Source organism: Protomyctophum bolini, assembly GCF_963924005.1.
Source record: "Protomyctophum bolini genome assembly, chromosome: 7".
Classification (NCBI taxonomy): domain Eukaryota; kingdom Metazoa; phylum Chordata; class Actinopteri; order Myctophiformes; family Myctophidae; genus Protomyctophum; species Protomyctophum bolini.
Window position 1 is genome coordinate 20,959,573 of NC_137868.1, and position 17,890 is coordinate 20,977,462.

Sequence of the window (17,890 nt, forward strand, 5' to 3'; positions counted from 1 at the left end):
CTCTGTGCCGTCTGTGAAGAGCCATGAGCCGCGACTCCCGGGAGGGGCAGCAACACCGCCGGGTAATCTACACAGACTATAGTGAGACTAAACACACTGACTCGAGAAAAGACCCATATCGTCCAAAATAGGCTAATCAGTCGTCTGTGTATAGGCTAATTCATTGGTAAAAGTATGCTAAATAACTCATTTTTAGACCATTTGGGAAATAAATAAATCCGCGGCGGCGCGATCTAAGGGTAATGGACACATAACGGACACCCGGGTATAAATGCAATAATTTATTAACAAGAAAATAATGAATATTTACAGATATATGGCATCATGCATAAATTACAATCAACATGAAACATATTACTTTTATTACAATTTTTTTTGACTATGGCGTCTTCTCTCGTGTATCATCAGATGTCCGGCTCCATGCTCGCCTCTCCTTGGAGGCCAGTTGGGTCAAAACAAAGTATACCACATTGTGACAGCTGTAGTGAGTCTACAGTCCACCTGCCTGCTGGAAATATAGACTGGTTGTGATATGTAGATGTGATTGATATTTTGTTTGTTTTTTTAAGTCATTCTATAACAACAACAAAGTAATTGAATTTATTTTAGGTATTAATTGTATTTTATATATTACTATGTTATTACTAATTTTATGTATAACTATATTACTAATTGTATTTATTTGATGAATTACTATGTTATTACTAATTTTACTTCATGCATTACAAATTGTATTTGTTTTATGTATTACTGTTATTACTAATTTTATGCATTACTATATTGATAATTTAATTTATTTTATGTATTATTGTCTATATTACTAATTATATTTATTTTATCCATTACTATGCTATTACTAATTTTATTTTATGTATTACTAATTTTAATTTACTTTTATTTTACTATTTTAATTTACTTTTATTTTACTATAATCTATTTTTTTATCGTTCGTTTTATCCATTTATTTATATTATTATCTAGTTATTTATATTGGTTTATTATTTTCAAAGAGCCCTGATTGATCACATCTACATATCACCACTACCAGTCAGGATCTGAGTGACTCAGAACCCTGGTGACCTCCAGATGGAGCCACACAGGAGACCAGCAACGTCCTAAAGAAAAGAAAGAAATGCTCATTGCTACTTTGTTCATAAAACAATATTGATTGAAATATTTATTAACAGTTTTCAGAATTACAGTACATGTCAAGCACAAACTCAATACAAAGACTGTTAACTGTAAGTGGACGACCCAATTAAGCATTACACTTGTTTACAAGAGGGTCCACCATGTTCAATTCATCAAAACATTTAGAGACGTACAAATAAGACACTTCTATATAGTCAAAGAACAGAACAGAAATTCATCATAAAGGAGGTAAAAAGGGAAAATAAACTTATACAGTGAGGGGAAAAAGGGAGTCAAGGGATTCACATGTCTTAATGACTGTTGGTAGGGCGTTCCACATTTTGGTGGCATAGGAGTGAAAATAATTTAGTCCCTTGTTTGTGCCGAATCTGGGTTGTACATGGTTCGTTGCACTCCCTCTGGTGTTGTGGGTGTGGACTTCGTTAACATAAAGGAAGTATCTGGACAGGTACATGGGTATCTTGGTGGTGTATCAAATCTTGTGGACCAGACCCATTGCAAGATGCTGTACTCTGTCGTCGACCCCAAGCCATTCCAGCCTGTCAAAGTGGGCAGGGGTGAGGTAGGTTCGGGGGGTGAGGCCAAGTAGGAGCCTGACCAGTTTGTTTTGGGAGGTCTGCATGGAGCCTAGTTTTAAGGGCCTTTGAGGTGCATGCATAGTCAAAGAAACGAGGGCTCCTGTTAAGGTCTTCAAGGTGTTTTTGTTGACCAGTGAGGAGATCCTGTAAAGGAATCTTGTTCTTTGGTTGACTTTTTTGATTACGTTGGTGGCCATTTTATCACCGGAAAGATTAGCCTCCAGGATGGAACCTAGGTAGGTAATTTCATCTTTACGTGTGATAATATTGTCACCCACTCTAACCAAGAAGCCATTTGCCTTGCTGAGATTACTATTAGATCCAAAGAGAATGGATTCAGTTTTTCCCAGGTGTAAAGATAGTTTGTTATCAGCGAGCCAGATGCATATTCTACCGAGTTCAGAGCTGAGGGCCTTTTCAACCTGCAGTTTGTTCCTGTCCGAGACTAGCAGTGCCGAGTCATCTGCGAACAGGAACAAGTTGCAGTCACAAGCTGATGTCATGTCATGATCATAGTGTGTGTGCGTGTGTTGTATAGTTACCTTGCTGTGATGTAACTCCAAAGGTGATCAGAAATAGTTGCTCCATCGGCTAGAAACGTGCTCTTCACCGGCATGATGATCTTGTTCCTAAAAAAAGTCTATAGTCAACCCTAACTGATTACAGAACATGATATAAAAAAACACAACTAGAAGGATTTAGGCCTGTCACAATTACCTAATCGCCAAGTATTTGAGATACTTTTTTAGAGTCATAATCGTCTCCATGTTGAAAATGTTCATATATTGTCAAACATTTTAAAGAAATAATGCAAGCAACCGATCTACAAGCTCTAAATGTGTCACTTTGTAATTTACTTCTCTTTTTTTAGTGTATAAAGTTATTGAATTATACCATGTACAGCTTTTTGTTTACAAAGCCTACAAAAGCAAAAGTTTTATTTAGAATGTTAAATTGTTACTTGTAATTTATTTGAGCGACAATTAAAATCGGCCATTATAAAACCTTAAATTCTGACAGGCCTAAACAGGTTCCAGTGGCGTCTACCGAACCTTCTAGCTCCGTCCGAGCCTCCCAGCGACCCAGAAGTCCTCAGCGGAAACACCCAGGGAAAGCTTCGGATCTCGGGCATCGGCTGAGATCTCCATTCTAACAAAGAACGAAAGACACACACCCCAAATTAGCTTTGCTGTGTGCGTGCGTGTCCTGTCACAACATACACATGCACTTACAGTAACGTTTAAGAATAGGGATCGACCAATTATCGGCAACAGACGATTATTGGCTTTTTACGAAGCCTAAAAAAGCCTTAACCCTAAAGCGGTTCGTACCGTTGAGTTCCTCACTGAGAAGGCCCAGGTCCGAAGTCCTCCAGCGTCTACCCAGATCTCCGTCCTCCGTCCTCCCATCCATGGACAGACCTGCAGATCTCCATCTCTAGAGGCTCCAGCCTCCAGCTGTGTCTATGATCTCCATCCTGAGAGAGAAAGAAAGAAACCATTAGCTCTACAAGCTCACAACACGTTGCAGTGTGAGCTTGTAGATCTGCTATTTTTGCTGAACGGAATAGGGATGCTGGGGTTGAAGTGGTTAACAAAAGTGTCAAAGACTTTGATTAGCTTGGAAAGCTGACAGACATTCAACCAGAGTGCCACTAGGAGGCATCAACACATGTACAGTCCTCAACATCTTTTGTAATTTGTATTCAAGTTGTTACAAAGACCAAGAGGTACGCTCATGATATGAGATATTGACTCTCAAACTATTGTGTCATTTAGATTTATCCTAAAATTTTTAAAACATTTGGATTACTGTAAATGATGCCATTCTTCGTACCATAACAGTACAAAAGCAGTTATCCATCCTCAGAAACAAGCAAGAACTATTCCTACTTACAGCTCATCAGAGTCCTCTGAGGAAGCCCCCGGGGGGGGGAGCTTTGGAACGGATCTCTGTCCAGGGAACATCAGATCGTCTATCGATATCTCCATTCTAACAAAGAAAAAAAACACACACACACCAAATTAGCCTGTGTGTGTGTGTGTGTGTGTGTGTGCACTCCCTGTCCAGCAGCCGCGTTCCAGCGACGTCTACCGCGATCTTCATCCTAACAAAGAAAGATTGATTAGAGTGACCAAGAGCCAGATATATATTCTATCCTGTCACAACATATATACATAAAACTTTTATTTATAGAGAACATTTAAACAGAAGCTAAACATATCACTTACAGTAATAAACGTTTCAGTTAGGGTTCTTTTTGACAGGCCTAACAGGGTCTTACTTTGAGTCGTCTTCAGAGGAATGCAGATTCCTGGAGAGACCTGCAGTACATCTGGAAGAAAGACATGGCCGTTATAGTCTATGAATGGCTTCATAGAAAAGAGCTTCGCACATCACTCCCTTGTTGTTGCTGCCAATAGTCTGGATAGTCTATACTTCTTATTCTTGATGACAATTGTTTATGAATTTGATGCATTACTATGTGTTGTTGCTTACTGTAAGTCACTCTGGATGTGAGAACTGCCTAAATTGTTGAAATTCCTAGACGTGATCAATTAGGGTCATAGGGTGTGCTCTTCGGTGATAGCAGTGGTGTCATTTGTATATTTTTACAGTCCCACTCCTCCCCATCATATCTTGTGGTGAAGCTGGACAGAACACTGTCCTTTAAACAACACCTGACAGCGTCAAGAGAAAGACCACCGCCTGTGCCGCACCGATACGGCGTCCAGCCGGTACCGAGGCTCTGGTGTTCCCCACCGCTGAGTACTGTGCCCCAGTCTGGAGCCGTAGCCCTCATGTTGGTTTTGGGGCTTTTTATGCCTTTACTGATAGTGAACAGTATATAGACAGGAAAGGGGGAAGAGATGGGGAGTGACACGCGGCAAAGGCCGTCGGGAGTCGAACCCGCAGCACGCCGTCCGGCTGGCTTGGCAGCATAGGTGCCCAGACAGTTGAGCTAACCATCCGGGCCACACTTAAATATTTAATTGCAATTTATTTGAGCGACAATAATCGTCCAGTAAAAAGAAACCTCATAATCGTGAAAAGGCTAGAGCGGTTCTTACTGTGCGGTTCCTCACCGGGCAGGCCCAGGTCCGAAGTCCTCCGGCATCTACACAGATCTCCGTCCTAAGAAAGAAAGAAATAAGGACTAAATTAGCTTTTGTTGAGCTGCATATTCAGAACCACTTAAACACTCTATAGATTTGATAAAACAGACCTTTAAAGAGAGCATTTGGAGATGCTGGGGTTGAAGTGGTTAAAAAAAAAGTGTCATTAAGACTTTGATTAGCTTGGAGAGCTGACAGACATTCAACCAGTGCCACTAGGAGGAATCATACTGCCATGCTATACTTCGTACCATAACAGTACAACAGATATCCATCCCAACAAGAAATCTACCTACTCACAGCTCATCAGAAGTCCTCAGAGGAAACCCCCGGGAGTGAAGCTTTGGAACGGATCTCTGTCCTTCCACGACCCATCCACCCTATAAGAAAGAAAGAACGAAAGATTAATTTAAGTGACCAAGAGCCAGATATACATACATTGTGTCCTTTCACATCATACACAAAATGTATAGAGAACATTTAAAACAGAAGCCGACCATACCACTCGCAGTAATAGAAAAGTCTAAGTGTTTTCTTACTTTGAGCCGCCTTCAGAGCCCCCATGCAGATTCATCCATGGACAGCGAGAACTGCAGATTTCCACCTGTAGGGGCTCCGGTTGAGCCTCGCAGCATCTGGAATGAAGACATGGTGGTTATAGTCTATGAGTGGCTTTGCACATCACTCACTTGTTGCTGCTGCCAATAGGAATTTGTGATGTCTGTGTGGCGACAATTGCTGTGTGTCTGTTTTTTAATAATACACTATATACAATTTATATAGCACTTTTCAAGGTACCCAAAGTTGCTTCACAAAACAGTAAAAACAAATTTGAAAATAAACTAGATTAAAAAGGTTCAAAACTAGAATTTTTTGGCATGTTTGTGAAGCTTTTCGGTTCCACACCAGTAACTGCTGTTCAACACTAACAGCTACATCCATGACCTCCCTGCAAAAACATCAATGAAGTATGGCTATGCAGACGACCCGAGTACTGTGTCCCAGTCTGGAGCAGTAGCTCTCATGTCAAGAAGCTGGATGCTGCCCTCAACACCGGATGGGCCACCCCAAACAAACTGCCTGCCTGTTCTCGCTGGAATCACTCCAACAGAGGTCAGACGAGAAGCAGCCACGCTGGCCCTCACCGGGAAGGCACAGCTGAGTGAATCCCAGCCATCTCCTCCACAAGGTCGTCAGAGACACCACAGCACACGTGCCTCAAGTCACGGTGCCCTTTGCCACAACACACACACACACACACACCAAGTCACTGTGCCCCTTTGCCACACAGGCCCAGGAACTGCTCCACACAACACCAGCTGACACCTCCAAGGCATCCTGGGTGAAGGCAAGACAGAGGGACCAGTGGAATACATCGAGGACCCCAAATATGTTCTTTGCCAGCACCTCCCCTGCAAGGAGTGGACAACCCTCAAAGCAGAAGTGGGACATCTCGGACAGTGCCCACTGTGAATGCGAGGATCCACTACAGACTGTGGAACACGTAATGACCATTTGCCCCAAATACCGGCCACCGAATGGTGATCGTGGCTTAGGTGACCTAGACAATGACACATTGTACTGGCTTGCTACAACAGAGCTGAAGTTCTATGGACATACGGCAGAAGATGTTTAAGAAACTTATTTTTTGTAATTTCTTCATTTTTTCGGCAAACCTTTGTGGCATTTAATTTATGGAACATGTGGATGTTTCTTTATTTATTGGTGAAGTTTTAGTGCCACTTGTGGCATTCTTTGAAATGTATTGACACGTTTGATATACGTTTTTGTTAGGGATGTCCGATATTATCGGCCGATAAAGGCATTAAAAATGAATAACCCTAACCCTTAATTTTACTTTATTTATTATTTTACATTAAAAACATCTACAAGCTCACAATACAATAAGACACATGTGAGCTTGTGAGAGATTAGATCATTTTAGATGAGACATTTTGCATAATGAGTAATTATTAATAATTACTTTTGGTATTTTAAGTACATTTTATACCAAAACCTTTGTACCTTTACTCGAGTACATGTTGAATTGTAACGGAGTATTTCTATATTGCAGTATTGCCTACTTTTATTTAAGTAAAAAGTTTGAGTTATGTTTCCACCACTGGAAAAAGCCTGCATATAATATATATATCGGTATCTGTTGATATCGGCAATTAGGAGTTGGACAATATCCAACACTGACTGTCGGACATCCCTTGATTTGTGTGATTTTTGTGCAGCTTTTAGTGAGTTTGTGGCATTTTTTTGTTTGTTTTGTGAACGACCAAAGAGCACACCCAGTATGTATCACAAGGCTATTCCACCAGTCAAGTGTACTTATATCTACATCTCATAAGCGGCCATGAACTAAAAACTACAGATATCACAATTTGACTTTGGCAGCAGCAAGAAACGACTGATATGCAAAGCTCTTCAGCCATGCTTCTCTCTATACAAACACTCATAATGTCCACATGGACAGCAGCCAGGATGGGGTGGTTCACACAGGAGACCAGGTTCAGTGTTCCAGCAGCATCTACAGTCATCTCCATCTACATCTAGAAAGAAAGACATCAGAAGCTGACCATATCACTCACAGTAATAGAAACATTTTAAAAGGATCTCTGGCTAATAAGACAAATATTCCTTAACATTATACTTGCAATCTATAACTAAAATTGTAAAATATAAACCAGTTAAATATTTTATTTCTTTGATATAATCTTTTACTACATAGGAACTGTTCCCGTCGCAGGTTTATGATGTCCATGTGTGGTCCAGCGCTATGGAATGCACTTGCTAATAAAAAGTACTTAAAATATTGCTTTGATGCTTATATCAATTAAGCTGTTTTTGTATTAGCAAAAACACGGACAGGCCTCTTTCATACTGGAGTAATTCATCCGCTTCATTATCAGTAAAACGTGACGTGACGTCCGTATTTAGAATACAACAGCAGCGCTTATTTTCCAGATCCAAACTTAGCGTTGCACAAAGCTTGCTTAATAGCGACATCAATTCATTCCAATCCACATTAAATGTTGCGCTCTGCGCGTTCATTCATCCGTATGGTATCGCTCATTTCATTAGCTTCAATAGCGTGACACATCCATTATGGTTACTTGGTTAGATCCTTCCAATCGATCCAATTTCAATACTTGTGTCTGTATCAGAGTGAAGATTTCAACTTGAATGTAGGGCCAATATGCCTTTCTTTTATCACCAGAGATATACGGTTCAACAACGTGCTCACACTTTGGGACTTGGGCGTCTTGTTGTTTACTCACTTGTAGTTGTTTGTCGATGGTGATTGATGATGACTGCAACAGGTTGATTGTAGCTGCCCCTCGATTGATGAAAGAATGACAAGTTTGGGCGGTCTCGACGGGTGTGTTTATTGTTCCAACACCGTGAAAACTATAAGGATATAGAATAAATACAGTTACAATCGAATAATCTCATAGTTTCACTACTAAAATCTGTGCAATAAACTTGTCACTTCAGCAGTACAATCAACAATAAAAATGGTTAATTTATAGTCAATTATAAATACAGTGATACAAAACTCAAGTCATTTCAATTATAAGACAAGGAAAATGCACAATAACCAAAAGTACCACAACCAAACGAAAACCAAACAAATACAATCATGAATGATATACTCCAAATGGAAACTAGACAAATAAATAATCATGTATACCTCACTCCGCGTATCGAGGGTGCTAAAGGGCTGCATAACCAACTTGAACCTCAGGGCACATCAACAGTCACCGATGGTCACATTTACACATAGTGTGACGGACAGGCACTGTAGACAATAGACAACTTCAGTCACTAAAAGTTCACTACAACTGCAAATGTCACAGGCTTTAACACTGCTTAATCAATAAGAGTAGGCTACAAACATAATAAGAGTCACATAAACAGTCAAACATTTCATACCGTGTGGTCTGGTGCAAACACACACACACACACACACACACACACACACACACACACACACAGGTGCTCTCTCCCTCTGCTCACTCTGGAGTCTGGCTGTGTGAAATTAGTCTATTGGTCTGAGGTGAGTGAAGCTAACAGGCTTCAGCTATATATGGATAGGTAACAGGAGGTGTCAAAGTAAAAGTATGCCAAATTACAGGAAGTATCCAAACAAACAACAAAATAAGACAAACAATAAATAAAGAATAAACAGACTTCAAACTAAATAAATTACTGTCACTGGCAGTTACATTGATATTATGGTAGGAGTTTGTGTTGTGTGAGTGTAATGGTTTCAAAATAAACGGGGCAAACAAAACAAGAACAGGCTCCAGACATAAACTAAATAAAGGTCTCAAAAAACAGACGAGCGCAGGTTCAATAAACAAATAATAAAGTACTTTTCTTTCTTTCCTTTGTTTGTGCGTTGCGTGCGAGCTGTTAAAATCTGTGTCTTTGCTCCGCTCGGCCGCGACAGTCCCCCCCCAACGCAATTCTGTCTACCCAAAGTAGGCTACCAGTGAAAACATCAACTTCTTTTTTTCCACTGCTGCGGGGGGGGCTGCGGGGAGGCGGGGCTGCGGGGAGCCCCCATGAGGATCATCAGAACTCTTCGGCTCTGCATCCTTGCAAATGTGAGTTTGTATGGAACTTGTGCATGTGTGTGTGTGTGTGTGTGTGTGCGCGTGCGTGTGTGGCGTTGTATACAAAGGTGAGTCACAAAACAAGCACTTAATCTCACACCTACGGCCTGTCGGAATTAATCACCCTTAACAACAGAGTTCAGGGGACCAAAAGATAACCTCTGTGATGCCCACTGACAAATGTTTTTTTAAGATAAAAATGTCATCAATTAAAACCCTCTCCTAAAACAAGTCTCAAAGATGGCCTTAGCAACTGGACTGTATCTTTTCTTTTGGTGCTGTGATGATGTGTCTCAGACTTTGTTAGGCCTGGCTTGTAACTTCTTTGTGACCACAGTATTATTGAATGGTCATTTCACCAAATATTATATTAAATATTATAAGGTCCTACAAAGGCAAATAGAAGTAACTGTTTATGTATGATTTAAATAGGCATGATGGGTTTAGATTATTTATTTTAGTTATTTTATTTTAGGTAGGATAGGTACACCTTTACACAACTCCCTCTGTTTCACTTGCTCTTTGAAATGCTGTCACGGGTTGCTCCCAGGGCTCGATAATTAACAACAAACTAGGAGCTACCCTGACCTAAAAGACGTGGATGGTCGTGTGTGCGTGTGAGCGTGCATGTGTCAAACTAAATCAAAAACGGCACCGGCCCCCGTATCAACAACAACCCCGGTCCACTCACCCGTTGGCTACGGTCAGCTCTGTCGTTGGCCCACAGCCGAAGCGAGGTGCTGGATCGGTAGTCGTTCAGGTGCGGGGATAACAACCCGCGTAGGTAATGTTGTTATAGCTTTCGTTGGTTTTCTTCTGTTTTTGTTCCCCGTAGGGTATTTTCTCTTTTTATATATCAGTCTTTGCAGTTTGCACAGCGCCGACACAGGATGGCAACAAGTGACCGTCAGTAAACTTTCCCACTACGCGAAGCTCCACTATACTCACAAGTTCACAACCCACTTTAAACTATAGGCCTACGTAGGACAGCGCTATCCATCCGTGGCTTATCTTCTAGTCCAGTGCGGCTGGTCGGTGGCCTTCGTATGTGCAGGTCGGTAACACTGAATCGCGTCCCCCTAACAGTTGCCTCACTCCCTCAACACCATGCTGTCCAAACATTTCCTCCGTCTCCCGTCCCGTTGCGATGACGTCTATTTTATGACGTCGTACTTCCAGTGGCCGGCCTCCAATGTTGTGACGTAGAGGCGATGCCAACATAATAAAACAAATAAAAAAACCATGTGTGCATGAGGTGGAATGATATGACTGATGTATATATATGTGAAACCCTCTGCTGCCCCAGAGCACAATATCCTAACAGCCAGTATTCTTGTAATTTTACAGATGCCCAAAAGCTGTTAAAATATCATGCACAAATGCATTCATTTGACTAAATGTTTGTTAAAATGTCCTACAATAACACTTTTTTAAATCAAAGAGCTGCAAGCAGGTATCTAAAGTGCCATGATGAAAGTCAATCTAAATATTTTTAGTGTCCATTTTAATAAAAATCCGTTTTGAAATCCTGGACAAACATGTTTCCTCGCAGTAGGCTGAGAGCAACACCTTGTGGAAGTTCTCAGGCACTGCAGTCTCAAAGCTTGATATTGGACTGAAAGTGATTTGACATACACAAATATAAAACAATTCTAACTATCCGGATGCTATCTTAGTATCTTTACTAAACCTAAGGCTCAACTTTTAATTAATTAACAACAACAACAACAACACACAAGTCATGTTTCACTTGTATTTATTTATACTATAATATATTGATATTCCTATTTTCATGAAAGATATACATGGCTATTTACATATTGCAATGTTGCCAGTGGAAGAAGCAGAAATTTCAATCAAATAGATGAGTAATACAGAAATAAGTGCTGTGCTCAAAGCCCAGAAAGTTAGATACAAAAGTTTCTTAAAAAGTGGAAGTTGAAAAAACAGTAAAAACACAAAGCATGTAAAAGCATGAAGCATGATTGCATTTACAGGTACAGTACTACTCCCATTACATGTAGCCCATACATGACGATCTAGGATACTGTATGGATTTTGAGTTGGTTGGTAGCTGTTCCATAACACCATGTGCAAATGTAGTGTTGCTAAAATGGCATTATTGTCTCCCCATAATGAGGCATTGTATACTGTAGGCAGTTGACAGGGGATTAAACACAACCCCTCAGAAATAAAAAACACTATACAGTTAAAACACTTCACATATTTTTATATACAGCATATAAAACTGTAATGCTTATATATATTTATATATCTATATAAATAATGGTTTCCCAAGGCAAAGGGAATAGGAACCATGTCAAGTTGTTCGTTTAAGGATAGCCATGCATTAGCAGCAATCAACACACAATCATATATACAGTTTCTGATAGTTTGCCTGTCTTAAACATTTATTGGTCTAAATATTGGACCAAGTAAGGGCGCGTCAATTTCTAACATGCTCTCAATATGATACATGGTACTGTTTCTCACATTCACACTGCTCATTAGCAAATACACTTTGGAATTAAATGGCTTTTAGAGACAAATAAAATCAATAATGTGTAAAACAAAATGGGCTTTCTTTATCCTCTCATATAACCAAATAAGTACTCTTCTTGCTGTCAGAAATAGAAAGGTGCCTCTAACTCTGAAAAACTAGGAACCTTTGACACGTGTGCAACAAGCTTAAGCTGTCTATTTTCAATATTGTGCCTATACATACAGTACATTTCAGATTCGATCAGACCCTCCTCTAGCCTACTTAATAACTTTACAATACATTCCAGAAAGAAAGAAATCACTGGATTGGTCAAATGTGGTGGCAAGGGAATATGAGGCAGATTCTGTTGGTGGTGGTCGTGACTGTGGGGAGGAAATACTGTCCTTTAGTCAAAGGAGATGAGGTGAGAATAGAACCCTGCCCTTCAGAACCCTTTTAAGGGTGCACTTTGAAGGAGAGCAGTTCCTCTGAGTGCATGTTGTTCAGTGAGCGCAGATCAGGCAGCTTGAGCAGTAGCTTAGTGAAGGTGGTGGCTGATTCGTCACCATGGTTCTTCATGACCAGGTTGCGCAGTGCCCGGATCAGATTGTCCTGCAGAGTCTCCACGGAGTTTAGATCCCGGATCCCTGAGCGATCTAATCCAAGGACAAAGATGAAAAGTCAATATAATTTCCCTAGTATTTTAGCTTTTTCCTTCAATAATGGTGCCACAGAGCTGTCAAATACAATCAAACCATTTACATGAAGCAGTGGCGTGCACAGATAGACACTAGGTGGTAGTAGGTGGTGCTAGAGCACCTGCCCTTTGCCCTCTGGACAGCAGTGTGCCCTTTTGAATTTCTTTATTTATTTTTGTAGAGTGTACACTGTACAGTATGTGGACAATGGTGACATGATCAATTCTTGATAAAAAAGCTTCTAATATATTATTTATGCCCCAAAATCTATAAATCTCACACTATTAAGGCAAAACGGTCGGTTCCACGTGCTGCACAAGGTGCCCTTTTTTCACTTGAGCACCTGCCCCTCTAAATGTCTGTGCACGCCACTGACACGAAGGCATGTAAATGCTCAACCATACTATAATTATAACACACACACTATTTGTCTACATTCATGTTCCAGTATCCTTACCAGCTGAGACGAGCACTACAGCTGTAAAGAGGCTCATCTCGTCCTGGTCTAGCCGCAGCGCTGCCAGCTTCTCACTGAACTCGCACATGGAGTTGAGCAGCTCGCCGGCTCCTACCGACCGCAGTGTCGCCAGGCTGTATGACTTGCCACTTAGGAAGGTCACTGTTCGCTCTGCCAGGTTGAACAGAGAGGCAAAGCGCACCATCAGCACCTACACATGAAGGGGAAGGGCCAAAAGAGAGCAAGAGTGTGTTATATGGGTCATGTTTTGACGTGATGGTAAGAAAAATAAAAAAGTACATGTAAAGTCTCTTTCATTTCCACTGATACAAGAGAGCTACAGTTGAAGCTATATTCAGAAGCCAGTTCAAGCCACATCACTAACTGAATATTTCAAAAGGTCCCTTGTACGGTCTCAAAGCATGCACAAAATAACATATTTTTAGGCACTGCATGTTTGCTTTCTTACCTCAAAAGTCCCAGCTTTTAGCAAGCTGACCTGGTCATGCTCAGGTAGGTCACGGAAGCCTGGGATCCTCTTGGCAAAGTCCACAACCTCCCGCACAGCAGGAGTGAAGCTCATGGAAAACTCCTCCCAGATCTCTTCTCTGAGCTTGTGTGGGTCCACAAAGGGTGAGTCATTCATAAGACATACCTGGACAAACAGACAGCAGAGCTATCAGCACTGGTGAAATGCCTCAATACAATTCATACCCATGTAATTCCTTCTAGCAAACCATGTATCTATAGTAGATTCATTTGTAAAGTTTCTAGAAGTCTTGCCGAGACCCACCACGTGTGCTCGCTGGTCCACACTGCTGGTTGGTCCATTGTAACCACTGAAGACGGTTGGTGTATTCATGTTGTGCTGCCTCTGTTGAAGGCTGTGGCCGTCTTCTGGTACCTCACAGCTCAGGCTACTGTTCAGCTGAGGCTGCTGGTGAACTCTCCTCTCTTCCCTGTAGGCAGCATTATTGATGTGTTGGCCATTGCTGTTGTGACCATGCTGGAAACTCCCCACGCTGACGTTATTCCAGTGGTTCCAGTTCCCTTGCTGCACGCCCATACGGCTGTTGCTTGGGGTCTCCTCGGCAACTGGCACCGGCGAGGAGTAGCCCTGGACCTGTCGTGGCGACTCCTTTTGGCCATAAGCGAACAAGTCGTGGCATTGCCTGGGCGCCTCATCCTCGCCGCTGTCCGAAGCGCAGGAGGAGGAGGAGCTAGTGTTGGTGTCCATGGAAACCACAGACTCCGAGTCCTGGGGACACTGTGGAGACGAGGGATTGGAGTACAAGCCGGAGGAAGGGGAAGATGTGCTGCAGTCGTTGGGGAGGGCCTCCATGGAGAGGGGCGGGCTCTGGCGGCCTTGGAGCATGCTGTGTAGTTGAGTGTTGTTGCTCATCATGTTGTTCATGGCATTTTGCATCTCCAGCAGCATCCTCTGCTTTTCTCTCTTTGGGATGCGGCCAAATCTGACAGCTGGAAAGGTCAATAATGACATTCGTTGATTGCCAGCATTACAAGGAGCATTCTTTCACCACCCTGTCCTTCCTGGCATGACCTGTTGTAAGCCCCCTGAGGGGTCTCCGACCTCTCTCTTTCCCTAAAACATGTCATTTTTTTACTCTCATATAAACAAAATATAATAATATTCTCACCATCTCTGGACATGCCAACAGCCAAACACTTCTTGAAACGACACTGCTGGCAGCGGTTCCTGTTGATCCTCATGATGGTGCAGTTTTCCATCTTCAGACACTTCTTATACTGGATGTTCTGCTGAATACTTCTCCGGAAGAAACCCTGGAGAACCCAAGAGATTCACGCATGCCATTTAGCCTTAGTATTTAGTAGTAGTAGGCTATTTAAGTAGTTCAGTGAATGAATCAAACTAGTAGAATGGCTTTTCAGCATTCCAGGGGCGACAGAGCTTGTCTCACCTTGCAACCCTCGCAGGCATGGACACCATAGTGGAATCCTGAGGCGACATCACCACACACCTTGCACAACAGCACCATTCCATTGATTTCTGCAAAAGAAGGTGAACCACTCAATCAATTTCCAAGGTAGTGAAAAGGTACATGAGAAATATTCTTTGTTTATTTCCTGAACATTGATTGCTTGAGTTGACTTAAATACATAATTATTGTTCTTACTGGTGATACTGCTCTTAGTAGAGGTAGATGAACGTCCGGTCTTCTCCACGCCATGGCTTCGCTGATGCCCCTGCTTTGCAGGGGGGGCGATGTCCACCACAATGCCCACAGCCCGACTGGGCAACGAGGGGCGTGGATGGGTTGGAGAGGTTGACTGGTAGCTACTATTAGAGCTTTCGCTCATACAGGACTCTGGGCTGGAGGCAGAGCCAGAGGAGATGTAGGCTATGACACCTCCTACAGAAGAACACATGAAACAGTGACGATTAGTTTCTCTCTGTCTTATTGATCCATTATTGATCCAACTACATCCAACTACACGTCCTTCAGATTCAAGAAATTATATTGTGTGACATTGCAAGTCAAACTCTGTTCAGCATCTCAAGGCAATGAATGACTTGTTTTAATAGGCTCATTAAAGCAACAACTAAATCTGCACTCTTTCACTACAATGGCACTGTGGCACATTTCTGGCTAAAATAAATGCTTGCTTATTTCTTCCACAATGACACATTCAATGTACAATAAACGTTCACAATCAAACAAATGAAAAGGGCTATTCTTCAGATAATCATTGATATGCCTTAATTGGAGTTCAAAACGGTTTATATGTTGTTGTGTTAACCCCTGCTTAATAGAATCCAACATAAAGGAGCCCGCTGGAGTTCTATACTATGGGATTGTGCTTCCCTGCCTGTCTGTGCACACCATAGACTGCACACCTACCGATTTTCAGACTAGGAAATAGCGCACTGTGAAATGCAAACTAATAGGCGAGTGCGCTCCGGTGAGGTATTTACGAACGCGCCCTAGGTCAGTGCAGCAGTACAGCAGCAGAACAGTTGTAGTTAAACATCCACTGACTGATTATGTAATATTTGCCAAGCAAACGATTTCCGTCACAATTAATAGGAATGTGTGTGTGCGCACAAATTTGACATGGAATAAGAATAAGGCCTACGCCTACCATATAATGTCGTGAAATGATTTACCCTCTTTTATCCTTTGTCACGAAAGAAATATGAATTTTGTCACATACATATAGGTCCACTGTAAAAACTGGCCGTTGATTACCTAACCAGTCCCCATGATCACTCGTTCCCCGTCCCACACCCACACGTGGACCTGTCATGTATTCTGTTAAAGAGGAACACATCTAGGTCACACAGGGACCCCGTCTCACGTGGACCTGCAGTCTGCCCCTGCACCAGGACGCACCGAACTGATTATGCAATGACCGCGTCACCGCCTCCAGTGGACCAATCAGAAGAGAGTCCCGAGTAGCGTGTAGTGTACACAGAGACCTTAGATACTCTAAAGTGCTTGACAGAGACAGCGACACATGGCTATGCTTCGTGCTCCATGTGAGCGAAGAGGAAAGCGGAACGCTGTTGTTGTGTCGAATGCCCATATATAGCACAGAGGTACTCCTAACCCATGGCTCCACACAATACCAGCGACCGAACTAGAATCAGCGTTTTATTTCAACGTTTGTTTCCAGCGTTGTTTTATTTTTTAACTTGAAGTGACAAGTTCAACGTGCCACAAAGACCCATGCATGATACTATGTAGCGAAGCACGTCAAACATCCTCCTGGGTGAAGAACTGTAGTAAGCGGTAGTAAACTGTAGTCTAGTAAGTTACTCTAGTAGGGTTTTAAATGTTGATTCTTTTTTGTGCAGCCTTGTACACACCTGTCTAACCTAGAACATCTGTAACTCCATGTAGGCCTACATTTGTTTTTGTAACTGAGAAATATTGTTTTCTTACCAGGCTTTGCTGTTCCAATGTCTTCAGGCATCTCTGAACTGGAAATTTTCAAATGACTTGTGTTGACTGTTGGATGAACTCAACTGCTGCCTGTCACGATTTCGCCAGTGTCACAACAAGTCGAAACAATTCTATAACATTTTATGTTATAGAATAGTCATTACTTAAAATTTCAATAAAAAAAAGTCTTTAGAACTGTTCCAGGGTATTCTTCAAAGCATCAAACTCCAAGCCTTGTTTTCAGCCTTCAACGCAACCTTGACGAATATAGAGAGTAGTTATGCTGGAAAAATCTTCCACGGCAAATTGTGTTGCTGCTCCGAAGAGAGTCTCTTGTTGTATGAGTATGATGATGATCGGGTACTAGGTATTCAAGTCAGAACTAAATGTTCTCAATAATGTGTTTCTCGGCCACTCCCCTTTGCCTGGCCGCTCAAGTCACTTTAACCCAGTGACACACTTTTAAGACACTGGAGGCGGAGTCAACTCAGTGTGAACGTAACTGGGGTACAGCGGTCACGTTGCAAAGGCACGCTCGCACGTATGTATGCGAAGCAACAGCAGAACCCAGCAAGAAAAATACACCAACGTGAGGCTGCTGTTGGAAAGACTTGGCCACATGTTGCGGCTGTCAAATAAAACGTGATTTTTTGGTGCATGAGATATATATATATATATATATCTGCGGTCGAATAAAGATGAAATACCTGCTGTAGCAGTAAGTATTTCACGTCAAGTTCATTTTCTCTACGCTTAATAATCTCACCTATACTATGCGATATCTTCACATCTAAAAACTGTTGATTCAGCTACTAGTTCAGGGCCCGGGGCAGCAGTGGCCGAGCGGTTTGCG

At 42.0% G+C, this 17,890-nt stretch overlaps 2 protein-coding genes across 3 annotated transcripts; both read right to left on the minus strand.

Annotated features, from left to right (window-relative positions):
* Window positions 1-279: 279 nt before the first annotated feature.
* LOC308318515 (uncharacterized protein) lies at window positions 280-10,566 on the minus strand. 2 transcript variants are annotated; one of them, XM_080768096.1, is made up of 12 exons: window positions 10,166-10,566; window positions 8,547-8,654; window positions 8,134-8,263; window positions 5,386-7,404; window positions 5,147-5,226; window positions 4,802-4,865; window positions 4,015-4,065; window positions 3,627-3,837; window positions 3,062-3,207; window positions 2,783-2,879; window positions 2,273-2,359; window positions 280-1,115 (listed from the first exon to the last, which is right to left on the minus strand). In XM_080768096.1, exons 9-12 carry the CDS (start codon window positions 3,141-3,143, stop codon window positions 1,049-1,051), a joined length of 333 nt encoding a protein of 110 aa, XP_080624222.1. In that variant the 5' UTR covers window positions 3,144-3,207; window positions 3,627-3,837; window positions 4,015-4,065; window positions 4,802-4,865; window positions 5,147-5,226; window positions 5,386-7,404; window positions 8,134-8,263; window positions 8,547-8,654; window positions 10,166-10,566; the 3' UTR covers window positions 280-1,048. The 2 variants fall into 2 exon arrangements, with proteins under 2 accessions (XP_080624222.1, XP_080624223.1); XM_080768097.1 differs by lacking the exons at window positions 8,134-8,263; window positions 8,547-8,654 and having other exon boundaries at window positions 5,386-5,481.
* Window positions 10,567-11,213: 647 nt separating this feature from the next.
* nr1d2a (nuclear receptor subfamily 1, group D, member 2a) lies at window positions 11,214-17,403 on the minus strand. The gene is made up of 8 exons (XM_080767091.1): window positions 17,038-17,403; window positions 15,268-15,504; window positions 15,052-15,140; window positions 14,770-14,914; window positions 13,905-14,590; window positions 13,581-13,766; window positions 13,112-13,322; window positions 11,214-12,612 (listed from the first exon to the last, which is right to left on the minus strand). The coding sequence occupies exons 1-8, from the start codon at window positions 17,066-17,068 to the stop codon at window positions 12,413-12,415; spliced, it is 1,785 nt and encodes a 594-aa protein (XP_080623217.1). The 5' UTR covers window positions 17,069-17,403; the 3' UTR covers window positions 11,214-12,412.
* Window positions 17,404-17,890: the final 487 nt, after the last annotated feature.

Coding starts and splice junctions, on each gene's coding strand:
- LOC308318515 (XM_080768097.1), bottom strand. CDS start 3,143: ATGGATGGGAGGACGGAGGACGGAGATCTGGGTAGACGCTGGAGGACT. Junction 2,880..3,061: donor TCTCAGTGAGGAACTCAACG/GTACGAACCGCT, acceptor GTTCTTTGTTAG/AATGGAGATCTCAGCCGATG. Junction 1,116..2,272: donor TGGAGTTACATCACAGCAAG/GTAACTATACAA, acceptor TCTTTTCTTTAG/GACGTTGCTGGTCTCCTGTG.
- nr1d2a (XM_080767091.1), bottom strand. CDS start 17,068: ATGCCTGAAGACATTGGAACAGCAAAGCCTG. Junction 14,915..15,051: donor ATGCCTGCGAGGGTTGCAAG/GTGAGACAAGCT, acceptor TGGGTTCTCCAG/GGTTTCTTCCGGAGAAGTAT. Junction 14,591..14,769: donor TGTTGGCATGTCCAGAGATG/GTGAGAATATTA, acceptor TGACCTTTCCAG/CTGTCAGATTTGGCCGCATC.